Raw genomic sequence first — 22842 nt, forward strand, 5'->3', positions numbered from 1 at the left:
TCAGTCTTGCTCTTCTCACCTCCCTGGACATTGTCGCTAGTCTCAGAGTCCTCTGCAGAGGGAATATTGTTGTTGTTGACTACAGAGAGCTGCTCGGGAGAGAAGATTGGTCCGATATCGAGATTAGGAAGTCTTATCTCATGAGAAATCCGTCCGCTGGGGTAATTTGATGAGTCGCCATTATTTTCTGTGTCTGCAGTAACTTTCTATTCAGCAGAAACGGACTTTTCAGATCTTGGTTCAGGCAGTAAGACCTCAACTCGATCAGGGTCATCGGGACAGGAGGAGGCAGTGACTGAGGATGAGGATGTAGCAGAGGAAGTTTTCTTAACAGCAAAGTGCAATGTTTTCTGCTTCTTATGATCAATTTTCTCTTGATACTTGCAGCTGTGGTCATTCTTATGGAGTTTAACTTTGTGATCATTAAAGTTGTCCTTCTGTATTTCCTTCTGACAGATAGAACAAATCACCAACTCTCTGTTAAAATGCGTTTTCCGCTTCCCGTGATACATTTCTGATAATTAATAAATTACTGCAACAATCCACTCTAAAAAGTACATAACTATTATTTATGTCCCTTTTAAGCAGTAATAATTTAATTTATCTTGTATTCAATGAGACAAATTCTCACGCTCTTAAATATTTCAAGAGTACTCCATACGAAAAATGTTGTGTGCGCCTTTTTTTTTTTTTTTTTTTTTGGCTGTAAAGTACTTCACATTTGCAACCAGTAACGTTAAACGTAATATCTAACTCAAATATCCACTCAATGTGAAGTACTTTAAATCCATAAGAAAAATGTTGTGTGCGTCTTTGTTTTTTATTTTTGGCTGTAAAGTACTCTAGAAATAATTGCAGTAATTTATTAATTATCAGAAATGTATCACGGTAAGCGGAAAACGCGTTTTATATTCAAAGGTTCAATCATTTATATTTATAAAATGACAGGCAATATTTGAAAGAGATATTACGGTAAATTACAGGATTTGAATTCAAATTTCTGCGATGAATTGAGATACTCGAGAGTGTTAACTGTAGTTTAAAACCTCCGTTTTATCTATCTGACTTAATTTGGGCCCAATATTGTCTTCGAGATATAATTTATTAATTTACTAATTCTATAAATGTGCCGGTGAATTTTGGCTACTTTAAGTACAATTTGTGGTGCCTCCAAAGGATTAATCAGAATCATTTTTTCATTTAAATGAACTATAATTTGTTGGAAAATGTATTCCATGTTCAATTTTGAGAAAAATTATCTAGCTTCCTTTTGGGTGGACGTGCTACAAATATGTAATTTTATTATAATGACTCAGTACTATTATGAGTTGGTCATAAGTTACATATATATAATAGATTTTAATAATTAATTATGACTTAATTCATCTATATTTACATACCTATATGATTGGTGGACGGTTGAGTAAGGTTTTTTTTTTTTTGGTCCGCTAAAGCGGACAAAGTGCAATACTGACGTACGGCCCTGGGCACTTGGTCAACCATTATTCATTCATAATTAGGGCTTCTGCAGTATTATTTATATAAAGGGATTTCCAATAAGAGGTGTTCTATTGATATTCAAAGAAAAATTACATTTTTGTGATAAATGAACGGATGTTTATTTCAATGTAAAGAGAAAGGTATACCATTAATAATGGAAAAAAATATCAGCCAAATGGCCGCCACATATACGCTTACAGGACAGTATCTTTTTTATGAAATTTTTCATCACCAAATCGCAAAGTGTCTGTTGCATGCCCTCAAAAGCTTCACGAATTCCATCTCTGAGGTCTTGAATCGACGCTGGGCTGTTGGCATAGACCTTATCTTTCATGTGGCCGCAAAGGAAGAAGTCGCAAGGTGCTAAACCACAAGATCTCGGTGGCTAATTGCGATATCCTCTTTGAGAGATAACACGGTCCAGATACTCATTGCTTGATTGATACGTAATACCATCTTGTTGTAAGAAAACGTTGCCCAGATCAATACCATCCAATTCCAGCCATAAAAAATCATTAATCATCTCTCAATAGCGCAATTCATTCACCGTAACTATTGCTCCAGCCTCATTTTCGAAAAAGTAAGGTCCAATGACCCCGCTGGACCAAACAGTTACACTTTGAGTGTAGAGAGGTTTTTAAAAATAAATCTTGGGTTTTCCGAGCCCAAGATGTGACAGAAAATGACCAAAAAATGTTTTAGTTTTACAAACCTTCTCTGCCAGGTTTTCCCCATTTTTATAGGGAATTTTAATAATAATTTTTATGTTTATTAATGGCGTAGTTTGTACCTGTAAAATATAAACAAATTAGAGCTTCAAAAGTGATATCTACCGAAATAGCAGCTATTCAAAATAAGACCACTTATTATATATATATATAAGTATATATTTTGGCGGGGAGGGGTTGGGTGCTTGTTTTTATTTTTATTTTTTGTAAAATAAAAAAATTTACCCTACCACAATGTTCTAAATGGAATCCACCCACCGGCGCCATAAGGCAAACAAAACAAGCCACATATGCTGCTTAATATTTGACTCAAGAAAAATTAATATTTTAGTTGCCTGAAAAATTCTTCAGAACTTATTTAAAAACTTGAAAGCACGATTGAATGACATCGTGTTGTAAGATTAAAAATATAACGTTGAACTGATTTTACTTTTACTCCTGGGTTAAAGCTAAAATCAAGTGCCAAAATGACTATGTAATCATCTTTATTTAAATTTAATTGGCTAAATTCATATTTTTGATAAGCTAGGGGTGCGTAGGGTATTATGAATTACTAATTACGTAATCACCATCAATTCAGAAAAATTATTGTGAGGAAATAAGTTTTTTCGTAGCTTAATCAATTTGAGGAAAAATTGATGAAGTGGTCGTCGTTCCGTTTTTTTAAGCAAATGAACGGAAATAAATTAACAAGTGAGTGTCTGAACGCAAAATGCTCAAGAATGAACGGAAAAAGTTTCAAAGGGTCCAAGCCTGGAATATAAAAAGGTATATTTATGATGAAATCATAAAGTGTTTCTACTTTCTACTGTCCCTGATCATAAATAAAATAATAAATGGGACTTTAGATGAGGTTCAGCAACGAGTGCGTGTAGCTAAAGCTCAGCGTGTCATAAAAAAAGAATAGAAAACGAGAGTACATATCTATATTCCAAAGTGACTATATATAAAGGTGAGGCAGTAAGGAAATTCTACGCTTGTGTTTTTTTCATTATCAAGAAAAGAAAGAAAGTTAAATGACGTCACTGTTGAGGCACATACCACTCTCTCCTATATAGTTATAAAGAATAATGTTAAAATCCAGACTTAGTTCATTGTAAGGCAACACAAATTAAGTAAATACATATAATTAAAATTCATTTATAGTACAACATGGTAAACTTAGGACCATGCCAAAAAGTATAGAAATCAAAAATATTTATTTTAAATTGATATTAATATCTATAAAAGTAAATCCTTTCCAATCCTTATTTCGATTGTTATGAAACTTGAGGATATCCTTGCTTCATACTTTAAAGAATAATAAATTCTATTTCAAAACTAATTATTTAAAAAGACTAACATTAATTTGCATATTAAAAATAATGAACTGTCTGTATGTAAGCTTATATTGATATGCTTTATGTATATGATTTAATTTGTCATTTTATTACATAATATAAGAATAAAAGAATAGCAATAAGTAAAAATTATAGCATCCATATTTTTTAACACAATTACATGAATAATAAATATTAATTTGTAAATTGACTAACCTGTCTTAAATTTTCTCAGATTAGCACTTGCGTTCTTCAGTTTGAGCTTTTTATCAAGGTTATTTACTCTAATTCTTGTTCTTGTTTTCGCAAAGGATATGATGATTTATGTAGGCCAGTATGGATATAACTCAATTAGATGATTATGCAGCCTTTCAAATACGTTTTTTTTTTTTTTCAATTACGTCTTCATGGTTACAATGAAAAACATTAAAAAAATTCCAGACAATGACAAAATTTTAAAAACTCACACGAGGGGATCGTAAGGCCTCCCTTAGAGACCAATTCAATCCAAGGGCTAGACGTTTCTTCATAAAATCCGATGTCACATGTATTTCCCCCTAGATTTGGATTAAGGTCAAAGGGAAGCAAAGTGAATATGGAGTGAGAGGACCTGTATCCCTTTCTAATTTTTTCCTGACCTCTAAGTCAAGAAGCTCAGCCTGGAGATTCCGCTCAAAATCATTGGATGTAAAATGCCTATCACAAATCTTAGCATTCTTAATATTAATTGGATCTTTTCTCCTGCAGACTGAGATCCAAAGACGCTGGAGCATCCAATTTTTCTAAGGAAATACAAAATACTCGGCATCCCGTGATTGGGACAGCAGGGCATGGCACATACACACTTCGAATCTTGAGATGATGCCATTTTAGCGCAACAGATCCAAATTAATGCACTTTACTTCAATGAAATTATCTGAACTGCCGCCACAGTGACGTCACTACGTGAGCTTACGCCAACCAGACTGCCTTAGAAGATCCTTATTGCCTCCCCTTTACATATGTATAGACAAGGTGACTATATTATATAGTCACCTTGTCTATATTCATACATGTAAATCCGGTGTGTTTTTTAGCTGGCCCATTAATTTGTAATTGGTAGTATAAAGAACAAATTTTATTTTCATTAGCAATTGTCATTATTATTTAATTCCTGAGTAGTGAAAATCCTTTCCCAAATAGATTCAAAACCTGTTTTGACATTCGTGTGTACTCATAAAAGACGGAGGATAAACCTTAGGATTTGTTGCAGAGATATAATTGTATGTCCTTGTTGGACTCGGAGTAGAATTGGGGTCAACATCGGAATAATTCTAGCAAATGTCCTTGTTTATATCATTTTTTCCTTTCTCTCTTGTCACAGTTGATTGTAGCTGATCTAATGAAACGTCATGAGCATTATTCTTCTCTCCTCCAAAACATTCTTCAAATTGCTAGGAAGGTTTGGAAAGTTTGATGTATGGAAAAATTGCTTTCTTTTATTTAATGTAAATAATAATTTCACCTATATAATGATTAATGAGTTCGAAGCAGACACAAAATAGGAATATTAATTACTAATAAATATAAGATAAAAGAAAAATAAACAAACACGACAGCGATTCGAATGGAAGAAGTGATAATCACTTAATTATCATTAAACTGTAAACATGATTGATTAATGATTACTATTAAAAATAAAATACTCATGCATGGACGGACAAGCATAAGATCAGATTAGGCAATAACACTGAATTTCACTTCATTATGAGCCAGGATGTGTCAGAATACAAGTCAGTTGGATGTGGTGAGGCAAATCACTGAAACAATTCTCGAAGGGACTTAAAGGTCGGGTTGTAGTAGAGCTCGAGGAAATGAGAGATGTAAGTGAGGAAAACTGTAAAGCTTTTAGAACTTAGTTTATATTCAACGCCATATTTTGACGTAAAAGAACTATAGGTATAGATGAAAGCAAAAGTTCTAATCAAATCAAAAAAACAGTTCATGGTAAACTGATTGTGATAAAAAGGTTGCAGACAAAATCTTTGGGATAATATTTCTGCGTAGTAAAATTACATTATCATTGTGAGTCAAAAAAAATTGGGGGTAATATCATCGTGAATCAACATCATTGTAAAATATATAATTTGTGAGTAATTTCATTGCAAGAAACTATTTTAGTTGTAATTTATAAGCATACCATGAAAGATCCTATTTAATACCCATAATAGACTCCAGCCCACATGTTGTTCAGGTAAACTGCTGGACCTTAAGGTTGGTCAAATTACACCATCGCTTCCTTGAACATCAATGACCCCTTATGATATCCCAAAATACACCCGACCCATGGATTGTGCAGATGAACCGCTGGGCTTCAAGGTCAAATTTGTTTTATATCTTCATACTTAACAGAAGAATTTAATCTTCCTTTCGGCCACCCCTCATTGAAATTGCCCACGATAATATTACCCTCAATGAAATGACTCAATCATATTGCTAACAACAATGTTGCTTCACAATTATATTACCTACAACAATTTTGTCTCACAATGATAATGTACACCACGATTTTATCACGTAATGATATTACCCCCAAAGATTTTTTTGCCAAACTTTTTAGAGGACACAAAAACCTAGCAGCATTTGTGAAAAATTATGCTAGATTATGTTATCTTGATTACAAATTCTAAAAAAATGATTCTAATCATATAAAAATTGAGTAAAATGAAGGATCTTATTTGGAAGCTAACCCTTATTTCAACTGTTTTAAGTTTATACCGTTTTTAATAAGATTCGCCTTCTAAAAAGGTCAATTTTAATTTAATTTTTCAGTTTAACTTATAATTTTCTCATGGAATTTTTAATAAATAAGCATTGTAAGGTTGCGTAACAAATCTTCCAAAATAAAATATAATTAAGTCGAGTATTTGACTAATTTTAATAAGTAATTAATATTTTTGAGACAAGGAAATTAACCCCAATTTAAATATTCTTCCTATTAGTTAGTATTTATAACAGATTTAGTCATCTAATTGATTTCTTTATATTGATTTGATAACTTTTTCTACACAACCTTGCTTTTTAAATCCAATTTTATAATGAAACACAAAAGATCTACTAAATTTTTTTGCTTAACATCTATATTATTTTTTAATAGCGTCCGAGAACTGTGACTACTGAGTAGTGTCATAGTTTATTGGCTATTAGCATCACAACTAATTGTTTAGTTCTAACTCTTTTCGATTATAAAAATAAATAGAATATTCGGAAACCTCCATTAAATAGGAATGGAGTATCCTACAAGAAATTTATCCAACCATGTTCAATGTCATACCTACTCAAGGAATTTTTAATATTAATTCAATAATGATGGTAAATTAGGTGCTTTTACGGATCAACCATTTGAGCCTTTGGTGAACTGACGGTTGAAGAAGTATCTGATATTGTAACATAAAAAATTAAACAAGTCCCTCGGAATCAGGCATAAACTGGAAATATTTATTATGTGTGAATAAAGATCTTTCAAATAAGAATTCAAAACTTCAACCAAATCTAGTAAATATGATATCATCAAAGCATTAGTGAGCGCCATTAAATTTTTTGAGCGAAACCGCTCATTGTTTTGGATAACGGGAGAGTACACTCGTCATTTTAGAGGAGCAATAAAATCGCTCATTTATATAAATGTGTATTATTTTTCCATTTCTGCATCTTATGAGATAACATCAAAAACATTTGAAAGTTAAATAATAATTTTAAAGATTGCAAGAAAAGACGGTCGAAGTTAAGTTGTCGTCTGAAGAGAAGTTAGAATTTTTTTTTCTATAATATATCTGTGGCTTTCTGCTGTCTGCAGTCGACGAGTTTGCCTCTCATGTAGTTGGCCACTCTAAGAAGACTCTGACATCACTTCTCTCAGAGACACGCCCAGCTCCTTTGTGTGTAGATATTAGGTTAGAAGATAAATCTTTCTTTTTGTAAACGAATTTTCCCAACTGAAATACGGTTTTGTTATTTTTTTATGTAGTAAATTGAGATAAAACCTCACAATTTCACGCAAGCATAAGTTTAAAAACTTGAGAACCATGTGTTTAAGTTTTATTTATTCTTGTACCTTATTTCTCTTCATTTTTTGGAGTAAACATATAAAAATTCAAAGAAATTAATTGCAAACATAAAGAGTCCTGAAATTCAGATACTTCTATACGAGCGAAAAAATTAGAAAAATTCATAAATGTGTGCCACTAAATAATGGAAATAGATAACATTTATTCATCATTAAGATATTTATACATAAATCCATTATTTATTTAGAAGTCCAATTGGACATAAGATTTCCAAACTAATTAATCTAATTAATTATTCCTATAAAAATAAATAGAGCATCAATTAAGTACAATTACATATTTTAGTAATGAGTTTATAAGTTTCCTATAGATCCTTGGAAATTTTATGAAACTTAGGGAGAGTTTGTTGATTTCAAGTGACCAAATTAGATTTATAAATGAATAAAAACAACTTCGTATAATTTAAAAAAAATATAATTCATCTGACTGTAGGTGTTTAAATATATATTTACGTAAGATAAGCATTAAGGAGTCTAGTCGTTGATAGAATCTTTTGTCAAAAATGGACTATTATTGATTATTTTTAATTAAAAAAATTAATTTATATTTTGACAAAAATTCATGTAGTATAACCTAATACTTTTCTAAGTTTGGGATAGGATTATGTATGTTTATTTAGAATAAACTATCAATAAAAATATTAATTAAAACCACAATTTCTGAATCTTAATTATGGTTTAAAAAATTATAGAAGTTATTTCAAAACAAAAAACCTAATTAAACCCTAATTGTCTAAGAAGAGGTATTTATTTTCTATATTTTTTTATCGAGGTTACATGAATGAAGAACATAATTCATATAAATACATTTTTTTTTTTTTGTTTACTTTTTATTTCAAGCGTTTTGTTTCCTTCTTCCATTTTTAGTAGTAGTCTCTAGCAAAAAATGCTTAGGCTAATTAGCTAAAACTGGCTACAAAGAGAGAGAGAGAGAGTGAAAAAAGAAGAAACGAATGACGTCATAAGAATATATAAATAATAAACAGTGTTGAATTTGATTATGATAGCATTGACTAGCTAGTCTACTAATATTCTTAATTTTTGTTAAATACGCTCTTCCAATTCGATCCCTCAAGTAATATTTTTTCCGGAAAAATAAACGAAAGAAGACTTTCGATGATGGCCTTCAACTTTGAAGAAGAAATGAGCCGATTTGAGGCGGAAATTAATCGTACTTCTACCATAAGTGCTGCAGCTAAAGTAAATTTTGTTCCTCCAGCGACTCGTGTAACGAAGAAGGACGAAGAAGATGTTTTCAATACCCTCCTCAAATATGAAAAAGAAATTCAACAGGAGAAGAACCATACTTCCAAACCATCCAAGAAATCTAGGTATTTACATCCATAAAGGCCTATTTATTTCATACGTTTAACCTGCCCTTATCCTTGATACAGATCCTCAGGTTTGATGAAACCCACAGCCGTCACAGCTCAAGAAATATCCACAAAAGCCAAACAAGTCCTCGAAGAAAAAGCCAAGGTCGTCAAACCCAAGATCCTTGTCAAAAATCCTGGCCCTCAAGCATCTTCATCCTCTAGTTCCTTAGGAACAGCATCTCATGGAAACACTTCAGAAGAATCTAATAAGAAAAATCGGAAACCTAAAAAAATAGTTCGTGTCGGTGGAGGACAACTTTGGGAAGATGAGTCTCTTAAGGATTGGGAGAGAAATGATTATCGTATATTTTGTGGGGATCTCGGAAATGATGTAACAGACGAAGTCCTTTCTAGAACTTTTTCCAGATATAGTTCTTTTATGAAAGCTAAAGTGATACGTGATAAAAGATCAAATAAAACCAAAGGTTATGGCTTTGTAAGCTTTCGTGATCCTCAGGACTTTACACGAGCCATGAGGGAAATGAATGGTAAATATGTTGGGAGTAGACCTATTAAAATGAGAAAATCGAATTGGAAGGATAGAAACCTAGAAATTGTCAAGCATAAACAAAAACAAAAACAAGCAATGGGATACAAATGGTAAATTAATTATTCATTGATGAAAATCATTTCAAGGACAATTCATAATTAATTCATCTGTAATAAATTAAATTAATTTTGGGATATTCTGTCATATTTTATGTTTTGTCTTCATTGACATTACCAATTTCTTAATTTAAGTGGTAACATAATAAATATATTCAACTTCTAGATTTCGTTTAAAATAAAAAAAGATCTTTATAATTACACTCCTTTAAATAAGTAGTGATTTTTACTACGATCATTGGGTTCAATGTCTTTATAAATACAAGGCCGTAATCCAGAGGGGGGGGGGTGATAATGTTTTCAATAGTTGTGTTTATCGGACTATTGATGATGAGTAATACATAGTCACTACAACCAGGCTCACAATAAGCAAATCATGATATCGGCACTGAAATATACCATTTAGCGCTTTCCCTGACATCAAAAATTTGCATCACAATTGAAGGCGACGCCATCCTGATGTTTTTATGCTGATATGTTTATTACAAAAAAAATGGTAAAACTTCCAGAAATCTTAATGTAACTTCGTCAAATGGCCTTAAAACAAAATGATTTAATAGCTGTAGTGAATACTACTTGATGCAAAAAAAAAAAAATATATATATATATAAACGGCATATTATTTGAATTCAATCAAAGTTGTAGGTACTGCTAATCTTTATTAAATTTCTATTAATTTTGCTTTGGATCTATTAGGGACAAGAATAGTAGGATAGTCAGAGAAAAATGTCTGATCCTTGCAATTGTTAATTTATTGTCTATTGTAAGAAAATAAGAATAAATGTATAATTATGTAATAACACATTTTAAATACATATCATTATGATATATAATAAAACTAGACGTTACAGAAATTGATTTTTCAATTTTATAAGAATAAAAGCTGAAAATTAAGACAAATAAGGGTTTAAACTTTTTTCTCAATTTTAAGTTTTTATTCTTATAAAATTTGATTGTTAAGGCCCCAAGATGGCGGACATAAACAATATTGACGTCACGGAAAGAGCACAATTGAATTATAGATTATAAACTGAAAAATTTAAGACCATTGTTGTTATAACGTGGTATATTATTTATTATTTGATGGTTTGAAATAAAAAAGATATTTGATTTCCTTTTTAATGTTATATTTAAGATGGCAGTATGACTTTAAATAAGTAATATTTCCTTAATATTAACAAGTTTGTCAGAAAATATCAAATTTTTCATAGAAAAAACATTGCTTATCTAATTTTTTTTTCATTTAAGTTGTATTTATTTAAAAAAAATTATGTTTCGTGGATGCTGAAATGTACCCAAAGTAGCCAATATCTCTGGAAATTTCATTTTTTGTAGATGATTTTAGAGTTTTTTCAAGTTGTCGAATCTTTTGTAGACCTTCGGCTCTATGTACTTCTATACAGCAAGGTTAATAAAAATACATTAGCCTTGCTATACACGAAGTACTTAAGAACATAAGTACGCTATGCCAAATATTGGAAAGTCCTGTAAAAATTCTAGGCTAGTCAGTTAAGTCATTTGTCCAAGTTATTCTATTTTTTAACCTTTCTTAGACCCTTTTGAATAGTATGTAGGTGTCCAATCTTGTTATACCATATACAAAATTCGACCCAAGTCAGTACTGTTTTTCGTGAATAGCATTATTGTTTGCGCTCATGAGCCTGATTCTACCTTAATATAAATATGGACTTATGATAGCACTGCAAGATACTATACTATAGTTATAGCCGAAGTTTTGGTAATGTTGACAAGCAAACAATATTATTATTTTGTCAAGTAAATTCGAGGGTAAAAGTGTCTTTTATTTTATAGCTTCTTAAATCCCTTCTGGCGGGCCTGTTGATGTCACTGGGTCAATGAATTTTGATAATAATAAAAATTTCAAGCCCCTCTTTACCCTTCAAGAAACACGAAATATTCATTTTTGTGTCATATCTGTGACTTACCAGTTTCCCGGGTTGTCAGCAGGTGGAGGAGCAAGGAAGCATCAACCTCTTCTAAAAAAAATGCTTTTTAATATGCAACAATCCTGCGAACGCCCTGGTTTGACACAGAGCCAATAGGAATAGACAATGGCTACATAGATTCTCCTACCAACTTATGCTAATGATTAATGCCTCAACCGATTACAAATATCCTCTACATTCAAAAAGGTCTAACTCTTATAGAAAAAATCTTTATAATCCGACATGGAGGATAGTGGCAAACTTTTCTTTATTTAAAAAAAGATTGGTCCATTTTTTTGTCAATTTCATTATTGATCAAAAGTTAATTATACCAGGTAGAGGTTTACTATTGGGGACTTTTTATACACTGTTTTGAAATATCTAAAATTTATTGGTGAACAATCGGTTAATAATAATAATTAAACAGAACCTGGAATACAAAACCCCCCTCCTAATTATTTTTGATTTTTTGCAATCAACCTACTTTTCTATGTTAAACCAAAGAGTACCTTAGTACTGGAGTCTGCATTATATTTTATGCAAGAAGTTGTGTTACACTTTTTTAGTATGTATAATGACTTTTTTTATTTGTGTGAGAATAATTCTTAATTTATTGTCAGTTAATAAAATTTTGGCAAAAAATTTGAAATAAATAGAATATTACTTTCAACGAGAATCATTTTGACTCATAACTGGTAAGAAAAACTCCATCCTTAACATTATATGGTTGAATATAATAATTAATAGGTCGTATTCACTATATTATTAATATAAATCTACAGTGTAGAAAAATAAGTATTTGATCTGTTGTCGATTTTATAAGTTTGCCCACTTATAAAGATTTTCAATGAGATTGAGGTCTGGAGACTGGGTAGGCCACTCCATGAACTTAATATGCTTCTTCTTTTTTAGTCTCTTCTTTGTTGCCATGGTAGTAAGTTTTCGGTTATTGCCGTGCTAGAAGATCCATTTTCAGTTCCCTGGCCTGAGGTAAGGAGGTTGTCACCCAAGATTTCCTCGATGATGGTCCATCGGCCCTTCGATGTGGCGAAGTTATCATCTCCCCTTCGCAGAGAAACACTCCCAATACATAATGTTTCTACCCCATGCTTGACAATGGGGATTTTTTTCCCTCCAAATACTTTCTTTTTTTTCATATAATCAAATGTAAAATAAGCCTACCATTAAAATTATAAAAGCGTTCTTTATAATTGTAGTCAACGATTTTCGTCGCCAGAAGATGTTGTTGAAGCGTTTAATAACCATGTTTTGGAGGTGTCTTAATCGGAGTGGAAAAAGAGCTTTGACAATTGGTTTGAGCGCATGCAAAAGTGTATAAATTATACTGGAGAATACTTTGAAAAACAATAAAACCATTTTTGCTGATAAATATTCGCATTTTCATTATTAGGCCAGAAATATATATATCAGCCTACGTATATGAATATATATTATTATCTCTTTCTATTCAATATTTTTTGTATGACAAATAGTAAAATATTAAAAAGAGTGCATACTCCTTCTCTAGAGCGCTTCCTAGTTAAACACAACTTTGACAGAGGTGGGAAAAAGTACTGCTAAAAGCCCTTCCAATATTTTCGAACAGTCCAGTTGGAATTCTTAGATTTCTTTTGAGCTAATTTTAAATCCATAATTAGAATATAAGGTCCATAGTCAGGGCGTTTTTAGGGTGAGCGAGGCCTAGGGCCAAGATAAATGTGCGAACCCCTTTTTATTCTTTAAAGATATTTTCATTTTTTAGAAAATAAAATGAGGGGCACTTTTCATTTGCCAATGTTCATTTGTAAAAAGAATATTTCTTTCTATTTTTAAAACGACCTTTTTCTATTGTAATGGTCATTAAAAAAAAAAAAATTATACTGGACTTGAGTCAAGTACTGCCCCTTATTACAAACCACGTCTAGTGTTAGGCTTTTATTGAGATTTGTACGAACTAGTTTTCTAGTCCAAGTAGGGTCGTAAGTACCAACCACTGAATTGAGACCGCTGTGCGACGTTAAAAATATAATTAAATAATTTCGAGAACACTTATACATAGGTATTTAATATGTATATGCTTCATACTACTACTTTATTTATTACTAATTTACTAATAAGTAATAATCAATTTAAGTAATGTTTAAAATTATAATAATGAATTAGGTGTTATATAACTACCAAAAAAAAAACACAATTCAAATTTATATTTAAAACATTTACTGCATTTACATTTTCAAACATCTATTTAAAGTAAACATGTTATATAACTTTCAATATATAAATTAAATTACGAAAAGAGTAAAAAAATAATTGAAGAATGAATTAAAATATTAAAGCCAGACATTATTCCTGCAGTGATCAAGTGTACCACAGGTTCGAGCGTGAACTAATGATTGACACCAGTACTCTGGACCCCAGATACATTTGTTGCCTCCGACAATACCAGCATCTGAAAATATAATAAATAGTAATGGTAATATTAAAGAACCTAGCTCAAAAAAATTTATTTGTAAGATTATAACAAGCGGCTTACCCCAAAGCTTCAATGATTGATCATAAAGACTAGAAGGACACACTCTCAAATATTTGCAAACACTCTTAGGAGGATTATTAGAAAAAAAGCCTTCTATATCCCCATCAATTTCATCAATAGCATCTTCACATCTAGTGTCAATAGGTGACGGGAACGTTGAACAAACCATTTGCAAAGTACGAACAGTAAAGTCAATTGAAGTGTTAGTGAAAGCTGAGTTTTCTAACTCATTTATAACTTTGATACAATCCACACAAAAGCTAGCCATGGAATACTAGATATATTAAGCATGAAAAGCATTTAGTTATTAACACAAATATGTATAATTGATGAAAGGTTCAATTATACCTCATGAGACAGAACCATTTCTAAGGGAGGGATTTCATTGGGATGGTATAATGGGATTAATTCTTCAGACGAGTCTTCCTCACATTGATAAAAGTTTCTGCAGAATTCATCTGGAGAATCATATTGCATGATGTTACTAATGACCATTGATACATATGTATCAACCATGATTTTGCAGGACTCAACATCAGAACCACTAAACACAAAGTTCAAAAAAATGAAATATTACAAAGCTTCTAAAATTCCTTTAATTTTACCTCAAGACAGCGTCACAGACATTTCTCAAAGCTTCCTTGATTTCCTCTTCTTTATCCAAAACATCTTCATAAATTTCAGTAAATATGCCATCACATATTTTACATTGATTTTGTGGTCCCAAGCTCAATTCATTTCTTCTAACATTATTACTCTGACAAATATAAATAAGTTGGCATAATTCTTTAGGAGACATCCCATGAGTAAAAGTGTCAATAATTGCATTGATATAGGAATCAACAAATTCATCACATTTTTTCTTTGATGATTGAGACGACATCATGTCGCAAATAGACTCTAAAGCATTCTCAATTGAATCTCTATTTCCCTTTTTATTAAGATATGTGTCCAATTGCCCAATGATATATTCACAAAGAGCACAACCAGCAGTATTATCCGATGAATGATCTTTTTTGACAATTATTATTGACGGCTTGCACAGCTCTAATTGCTCACAAATCTAAAATAAGGAAAAATGTTTTTTTAAAGATTCAAACATAAGGAATACGTTTATCTACTGAAAAGCTAAAAAAATTAATATGATCCAACCGAAAAAATTGGATTATTTGATTATTGAAGTCGAAAATATAAAACTAAACCGCAAAACAAACCAAGATGCAACAATTCTGACCTGTGTGGAATTTAAACCCTTCATTATATCAATAGTAAGTTGTTTGGAATATTTTATAACGAATTTTTTACACTGATGAATCAGTCCCTTAGGGAACTTAGAACATAACTCTGAAATATCTTTCTTTATCTCTTCTTCATTTTTCTTATCTTTGATTTCAGACTCCAGGATTTTCACAGCTTTTCTACAAATTTTACATTTAATTGGCGTCTTTGATGGTTCCTCTTTTACAACACAAACGTGAATTTCTTTACATACCTTAATTAAAATAAGACAGTTAAACTAACTGATCGATATTTAAAAAGCTAAAGTAAGCAGGAGATCCATTCGAAACTAACCTTATCAGGACTTAATCCTTTAAATATAGCATCTACCAATTTATCAGTGTATTTATTTACAAACTTTTTACATTCTTTCTTTAGGAAAAATGGAAATTTTTTACAAAGCTGACCTATTGCATGCCGAATTTCATCTTTACTCTTTTTATTTTTTATTTCATGTTCCAAAATTTCGACAGCTTTTTTACAAATTGTACACTGTACTGATTTTACTAAGACTTCCTTAGGTTTGGAACAGAGATGAAGTTTAAAGCATATCTATAATAATCATAGTTTCAAGGTGAACATAAAAATAAACAAATCATAAATTTAGAACAAAAATATATTACCTCTTGTGGGCTAAGATCCCTAATTATTCCATTAATGATTTCATCAGTGTATTTATCTACTAATGTTTTACATTGATCACGAACAATTGCAGGAAAGGCTAAACACATTTTTTCAAGTTTCTCTTTGATTTCTTCTTCTGTGTTATTGTTCACTTTAGACTTCAGCGCAATTATGACATCCTTACAAAGTTGACACTCCAACACTGAGCATAATTAAGAAAAAAAATCATTTTAAAATGATGAATTATACATTATCCAAAAGATAACGATAAAATTTAATACAAATAAGACCAATATATACCTTCTTCATCTTGTGAAACCGTAATGTCATTAGATTCTTGAGCTTCAGACGTTGGAACTTGGAAAACCATTGTACTGTCTAACTCTACTAATGGAGTTCCATCAGCATTCTCAACAATAGATGAAGCTTCTATAATTTGTACTTTGGGTTGACTTTCTCCACTAGCAGGAAATAGGGAAATCAACGGGGTTTGTTGAATGACTCGTTCAGCATTTTGCAAGGATATATATGGATAATCTTCATCTTCAAGCATATTAGCTCTGAACATAGGAATGGAATCGATTGATTGTTGAGCATCTACAAGAGGAACTTTGGGCACAACTATTGAATTGTCACTTCCTTCAGGCATAAGAAGAGTGAAAATGGAGCTATCTTCTCTTATCTAGATAATTAATTAATAGTATGTAGTCGCATAACCATACGGAATAATTTGAAGAGCAATCAAATAATCTAATATAAAATATTTAAAATCTCACTTGAAACATGGAATCTAAATTCATATTGCAAAGTCCAAAAATTTCACAAATCACTTTTGGATCCAACTCATGGGAAACAAAATTGAAGATTGGGATGTAATAATCATTTACAATGTGTAGACACCTATTGATTCGATCCGTGTTGTGTAATTTATTACAAAGGGCATCAAGAACCTCTTTAAATTCTTCTATAGTGGTACGAGATGTCCATTCATCCTTCCAATGTTGAATTACCTGCAAGGTAAAACAGTTATCTCCCTTTTAGTCCCCACAGAAATTAATTAACAACCTTTTCACAAAATTCACACTCTATATCTTCTGAGTTACTCGAATCTACAACTGGCGTTTCGAATGTTTCGCTACATACTCCCATAAGATCGCAAATCTCATCGTTTAGATTAAATTTTAACACACTACAAAAGAAAAAAAAACATAATTTAGTGATAGAGAATCATTAAAAAATATATTATGCATTACTTGTGGATATCGTCAAAAGAATCTTCAACGGTAACTTTGCAGGCATCACTAAAAGATGAAAGTTCATCACACAAATCCATAAATCTCAATTTTAAACTCCGAGGATCCGAATCTTGAATGCGTTGGGTAAATTTTTGAACTCCAGAACGACATGTATTACACATGTTAGTGGTACTTTGAGCGTATAAATTTTTAAGGAGATTATCGATTCTCTTCGAATTACATAAACCTAATATATTAAAAATAATCATCTAAACTTCATATTTATTAACAAAATTATAAGTCAAATAAGTACTGCATATTTAAAAAAAAAAGTCAATCTTAAGTCTCTGGACTTTGTTCGGATAAAATCCTTATAAAAAAAATCATCAAATTACCAGTTTGATGAATCAAACGCGTATTAGTAACATATTTGTTTTCATTCAGATGACAAAATTACCTGCTGTTGCGCAAACAATCTGAGGATTCATTTCAGATGCTAATGTTTCAACCAGTTCTGGTACAAAGTCATCAAAGATCTTAATACATTCATTAGCTATTGCTTTGATGGGTATGAGCTTGCAAGAACCCTCAAAAACTTCTTTAAGTTCTTCCTAAAAATACAAGCATTTTGTTAATTTCATAGAATCCGAATTTATTCGAACAGCTTTTATGGACATAAATTAAATATATGCTGATATTCATTATAAATGTCTTTGCAAATTATAATAATTAAAACTAATTCTCAAAGATTCTTATTCAAAAAATATATTCTTTAAACTCTCTTTTAAGAACAATTGAAGCTACATAATTAAATAAGACAAAGAAGCTCTTACCCGAGTTTCGTTTGATCTAAGAGTGTCTCTGGCCTCTGCCACCATTTCTTTACAGACAGCACAAACTTCATCGTCATCTGGTGGCAGTTCTAATTTAGACCAAACATTTTGGATACAGTGTGTAGTAGCAAAGCATTCTCGGGCTGTAGAAAAATCTGAACACCAATAAGTTGGACCCCATGTACATTTGGGAGCTCCTAATTGACCTGCCCAAACAGATCCTGAGAGTGTGATCACTAACAATAGAAAGGGAAGCGACGTTGTCCTCATCCTAAACAGTACTGAAAGCACAAGTTTCACATATACTTAATACAAAATAATCTCTTGATATTTATTCAGTCTCCTTTTAGTAGAAAAGGAAGTGATTATCTCAGCTCCAGCTCGCTTTTTCTATTTAAAATAAACACATTCCGGTTTACTCCTCTTTTCTACGCTGCGCTGATTCACCCAGATGGTCAAAGGTTAATATATAAAATATCATATTTACATGTACATATGGGGAAATTTCTTTATTTCAAAATTTACACAAGGAATTATACTTACAAAGAAATATAAATACTCTTCTACAAAAAGAGCTGTAAAATAAACAGGGTAATAAATGGCTTCAAATAATGTACTTTCGGTTAGTTTTATCATCGATTATTAATTAATAACATTTTTATAGCTTCCTAAATCCCTAATTTCAATGCATAAAGTACGTAGTATCCAATTTGTATAGACGAAAAAAAAAATTCAATTTTTCAATAATAAACTATTATTAATAATTCCAATCGTTTAATTATTTGACATTTTGGCAAATTTGAAATTGAATTAATTAATTATTATTTTTATACATACACCCCAAAAATTATACATTAGGCAATTAACTAATTAATAAAATCTTCTTAGCAAAGAAATATAATCACAAACATTATCATAATATTGATGCCCAAATAATCTAAAAATTAATGTTGTGTAACGAAAGAACGGTGCAATGGAAATTATTTAACATGATGTTATGAATTATGATTAATCAAAGACCTCAGCTTTGTTGCAGTGGAATAATATGCACTTTACAATATATTTTTTATTACATTTTCTCTATGCCTTGAATGAATTCACAGGAAGTATTATTATCTCTTGTTTACAATGTATTTATTTGAATCATTTATAACATTTCCTGTGCAGTTATATTCATAAACAATTTTTATCAAATTACTATATAATTCATGATAAAAGAAGTGAACAAATTACTTTGTTAAGAATAGAGTAATAAGGGTTTTAATTTCTAAAAATAGCACTTGACTTAAAAATCATCAAATTATAACGTAAATTAATGAATACGTAATGGAGAGAGGTTTTGATAACTTTTCGAAAATAAAATGTACCGTAATTTAATGCTAAAAATTAGGCTCTAATTATAGTGTGATTTTGTACAAGTTGTAACTGGTGAAATGAGATTGTATAAGTTAATTTTTTTTACTATTTAATTACAGCACTAAAAATTTTAATTACCAACTATTAATTAATGTGATCAATTAATTTTGGGTTTATTAAAATTAAGTATTTATTCGAGCAATAGAAGAGTATGTGATTGAAATTTATAATTTATTACAGAATAGGTCTTATAAGTGAGTAAATTTGATAAAACAAGTCAAAAATGACGCCAATAATATATTCACTATCTTATTGAAATTCAATTGTTGCATGAATAATTCACAAATATAGTAAATTTTTCATTTCAAATGGCTCATCTGATTTTTTTTATTGTAAATTGTACAATTTGCTTATATTGTATATAAATTTCAACTTGAAAATAAATTCCCAACTTGAACACAACATATATCAAAAATAACAAGTCAACATAAAAGTAGGCTGGGATGAATTTAGTACATTTTTTTTAACTATTTGTACTTTATAAGAAACGGTAGGAAAATAGTTGAATAAAATTTCTTTTTTTCATCCTAGTCTACTTTTATGTTGACTTGTCAATGATATAACATTTTCTGGGTTTTTATTTTCTTTGATATTAAAACAATAATGACAACAACTTGAAAGAAAACCTCAAAAAGCACTCATAGAAAATTTCAAAATAATATATTTAAAAAAATATTGGTAAAAACTAAAAATATTATAAATCCTATGTGAACATAGGTACCTACTCTAAAGAATATAATATTATCCTTGTGAGTAACAAGAAATTAAGTAAATAAATACGCAAAATTATCTAATTAATCAAAATACATTGTGTTAGTTGACAAAACTGATAAAAATGACTGAAGAAATAAAAGAATTTACTTCTGTCATGAGTAGAGATAAAATGGAAGAAGAAGAAATAGAAGTTCTGGAACCTAAAGATCCTTCTCCTTGGACAAAGTGGTGCAAGTCATCACCTCAAGCACTCAAACAATCTGAAGAAAAAATAATTTCGCTGCTCAAACGTGGCTCTGAGTTACAAGGTAGATACATTGAAATTAATTCCAATGTCCGTATTTGGACTCGAGAGTTGGAGCCAGAAAACAAAAAGAAATCTGAAGGCAAAATACCACTTGTTATTATCCATGGAATGGGTGCAGGGATGGCATTATATGCAGCAAATGCTGAATTACTTGCGGATAGACGAAAAGTTATTTTGATAGACTTACCCGGTAATTTTGATTTTACTTTTACATTTGATTTTTGTATTAAAGGAAGGCTTTATCTCTTCAACTCTGGACACTTGTGAGTTTTCTATTTATTCCTTGAAGTAAATTTGTTTTTATATGATACATTATGTAATATTGCTGATTCATGGAGCCTAGGTATATAAAATTAATTTCATTTGATGCGTCTTTTACTTAATATCACAACTATTTATTATAATGTTCTAAAATGCTTACTTTACATATCCACTAGGTTTTGCACGTAGTTCTCGCCCTGAATTTTCTACGGATCATATTCAATGTGAAAAGGAGTATATAGAATATATTGAGTTATGGCGAAAAAATATGAAAATTGATATCATGGACTTATTAGGACATAGTTTTGGTGGATATGTTGCGTCATCATATTCACTAATCTATCCTACAAGAATCAAGAACTTGATTTTAGTAGATCCCTGGGGAATGGCTGTGCCTCCTCAAATAAAAGGATTAGGGTTTATTATAGAAAACATAATAGATTTAGCTCGTCACTTTACTCCACTTCTGGGATTAAGAGTGAGTGGTACCCTTGGTTTAAATGCAATAAAATGGTTTAAAAATGATCTTTTAGTCATTTGGAAGGAAACTTTTAAGTCTGAGGATGAGTCTTTACTGGCTGAGTACCTGTATCATTGTAACGCTCAGAAACCTACGTAATTAATTTATAATATAATTTAAATATTTCTAAATTCTACAAATTAAAACTGTCTTCATTATTTTAGAGGTGAATCAGCATTCACTTATCTTAATGAAATGCTAATTTGGGCAAGAAATCCAATGATTCCTCGTTTAAATAGACTTGATTCTAATGTTAACTTAACAACCATTTTTGGAGAATATTCTTGGATATTCAAACTTGGCGTTGATGGCTTGGATGTGGCTCGGGTAGAAAACAAGGGATACAATAAACTAGAAGTAAAATCCATTTAAACTATAATTATTCAAAAATATTAAAATTTTTTATTTAATTTATATTGTTGGTTTTATTGTAATACCTTTTTTCATTTTTTCAGATCATCGAGAAAGGAAGTCATCACCTTTTTTTAGACAATCCGCAGAAGTTCACTGAAATTGTGAATAAAGCATGCACTTTTTAATAAGGCCTTGAATAATTTTCGACTTTACTTATGGTGAAGTTTCACAAAAGGATGGGCTTACAATTAAATGAAAATTAATTACACATTTATTCTAAAAGAAGTCAATTTTATAAAGAAATAATGTTCTGTATATATAAAATTTTGAGTTGATTGAAAATAATTATGAAATATATTGATTAACATTTTGAAAAAATAGGCTATATCACATGTGAAATGTTCATCAATTGTGTTATTTCTTTAAAGTACTATCGATGTTACAATTTCAAAACCTTTAGGTTTTTGTCATACGTAGATAAAGCAGGTTAAACCATATCCTCTAAAAGAAGACAACACTAATTAACAATTACTCTTAATAGAGTTCTTAATTATTTAAGTTAAGATAAAGCAATTGTCAATTGGTGATTATTATCATACTGTCTCATGTCTGTTTTAGTTTTATGCTCATTAAAAAAAAAACTAAAATTAAGTACCTATATCGATTATATTATAAGTGGTTGAAAGAGTTTGATACTTGTAAATGGTCTGCTCTATTCGTAATTCATTGATGTCAAATACATCTTGGAACGTTAATTAAAGGTTTCATGATTTATTTTTTCAAATTAACAAAGATATATTGTAGACCTTGCATTGTACTTTCCTTCCAGCTGTTTTCATGAGTTGACTCTTGTATGATTTAAAGCAGCTAATTCTACGTATTAAGGATTCAAAAAGGGTATTTTATGTGTTTTTTGATTTTTATATCAACCTATATAAATCAACAATTTGAATTAATGAATATTGTATATTAAAAGTATTGTAAGAAATATTTCTGTCACTATGATGATATTCTAAATAATTAATACACCTATAATAATTAACAGTTGGCAATAATAAAACACAGAAGGCCCATATACCATATGTTTTTTTTTCCAAATATTTCAGTTATATTTTGTTTGTCGAGGTTGCGAATGAATAAAATGCTGGAGGTGGTTACCACATCTATTATGCATGCACATGCAATAG

General features: G+C 30.5%; 3 protein-coding genes and 1 long non-coding RNA gene across 7 annotated transcripts; 3 read left to right on the forward strand and 1 right to left on the reverse strand.

The window, feature by feature from the left end:
- Positions 1-8532: 8532 nt before the first annotated feature.
- LOC121114978 (RNA-binding protein 42) lies at positions 8533-9799 on the forward strand. The gene is made up of 2 exons (XM_040709112.2): positions 8533-8983; positions 9047-9799. Exons 1-2 carry the CDS (start codon positions 8769-8771, stop codon positions 9630-9632), a joined length of 801 nt encoding a protein of 266 aa, XP_040565046.1. The 5' UTR covers positions 8533-8768; the 3' UTR covers positions 9633-9799.
- A 2418-nt stretch (positions 9800-12217) lies between these two features.
- LOC139905000 (uncharacterized) lies at positions 12218-12970 on the forward strand. Its single transcript, XR_011779396.1, has 2 exons — positions 12218-12275; positions 12798-12970. It is a non-coding gene; the product is annotated as an uncharacterized lncRNA (long non-coding RNA).
- A 666-nt stretch (positions 12971-13636) lies between these two features.
- Positions 13637-18369, reverse strand: LOC121114979 (prosaposin). 3 transcript variants are annotated; one of them, XM_040709113.2, is made up of 13 exons: positions 18084-18369; positions 17708-17861; positions 17269-17497; positions 17081-17204; positions 16792-17025; positions 16316-16697; positions 16015-16217; positions 15686-15943; positions 15348-15605; positions 14719-15176; positions 14462-14657; positions 14114-14387; positions 13637-14029 (listed from the first exon to the last, which is right to left on the reverse strand). In XM_040709113.2, the coding sequence occupies exons 1-13, from the start codon at positions 18351-18353 to the stop codon at positions 13911-13913; spliced, it is 3159 nt and encodes a 1052-aa protein (XP_040565047.1). In that variant the 5' UTR covers positions 18354-18369; the 3' UTR covers positions 13637-13910. The 3 variants fall into 3 exon arrangements, with proteins under 3 accessions (XP_040565047.1, XP_040565049.1, XP_040565050.1); XM_040709115.2 differs by lacking the exon at positions 14114-14387; XM_040709116.2 differs by lacking the exons at positions 15348-15605; positions 15686-15943.
- Positions 18370-18410: 41 nt separating this feature from the next.
- On the forward strand, positions 18411-22058 carry LOC121114980 ((Lyso)-N-acylphosphatidylethanolamine lipase). 2 transcript variants are annotated; one of them, XM_040709118.2, is made up of 5 exons: positions 18411-18544; positions 20376-20710; positions 20958-21396; positions 21466-21658; positions 21757-22058. In XM_040709118.2, the coding sequence occupies exons 2-5, from the start codon at positions 20383-20385 to the stop codon at positions 21838-21840; spliced, it is 1044 nt and encodes a 347-aa protein (XP_040565052.1). In that variant the 5' UTR covers positions 18411-18544; positions 20376-20382; the 3' UTR covers positions 21841-22058. The 2 variants fall into 2 exon arrangements, with proteins under 2 accessions (XP_040565052.1, XP_040565051.1); XM_040709117.2 differs by lacking the exon at positions 18411-18544 and having other exon boundaries at positions 20195-20710; positions 21757-22033.
- The last annotated feature ends 784 nt before the right edge of the window (positions 22059-22842 follow it).

The sequence above is a fragment of the Lepeophtheirus salmonis genome, chromosome 3 (assembly GCF_016086655.4).
Source record: "Lepeophtheirus salmonis chromosome 3, UVic_Lsal_1.4, whole genome shotgun sequence".
Lineage (NCBI taxonomy): Eukaryota > Metazoa > Arthropoda > Copepoda > Siphonostomatoida > Caligidae > Lepeophtheirus > Lepeophtheirus salmonis.

Bases quoted from the DNA above. Each gene is read 5' to 3' on its own strand.
- LOC121114980 (XM_040709117.2), top strand. From the start codon at position 20,335: ATGACTGAAGAAATAAAAGAATTTACTTCTGTCATGAGTAGAGATAAA. The intron at 21,397-21,465 runs GTAATTAATTTA...TCATTATTTTAG, and splicing joins TGTAACGCTCAGAAACCTAC to AGGTGAATCAGCATTCACTT. The intron at 21,659-21,756 runs GTAAAATCCATT...TCATTTTTTCAG, and splicing joins AGGGATACAATAAACTAGAA to ATCATCGAGAAAGGAAGTCA.
- LOC121114978 (XM_040709112.2), top strand. From the start codon at position 8,769: ATGATGGCCTTCAACTTTGAAGAAGAAATGAGCCGATTTGAGGCGGAA. The intron at 8,984-9,046 runs GTATTTACATCC...TCCTTGATACAG, and splicing joins AAACCATCCAAGAAATCTAG to ATCCTCAGGTTTGATGAAAC.
- LOC121114979 (XM_040709113.2), bottom strand. From the start codon at position 18,353: ATGAGGACAACGTCGCTTCCCTTTCTATTGTTAGTGATCACACTCTCA. The intron at 15,177-15,347 runs GTCAGAATTGTT...TCCTTATTTTAG, and splicing joins AGGGTTTAAATTCCACACAG to ATTTGTGAGCAATTAGAGCT. The intron at 14,030-14,113 runs GTAAGCCGCTTG...TTATATTTTCAG, and splicing joins TCAATCATTGAAGCTTTGGG to ATGCTGGTATTGTCGGAGGC.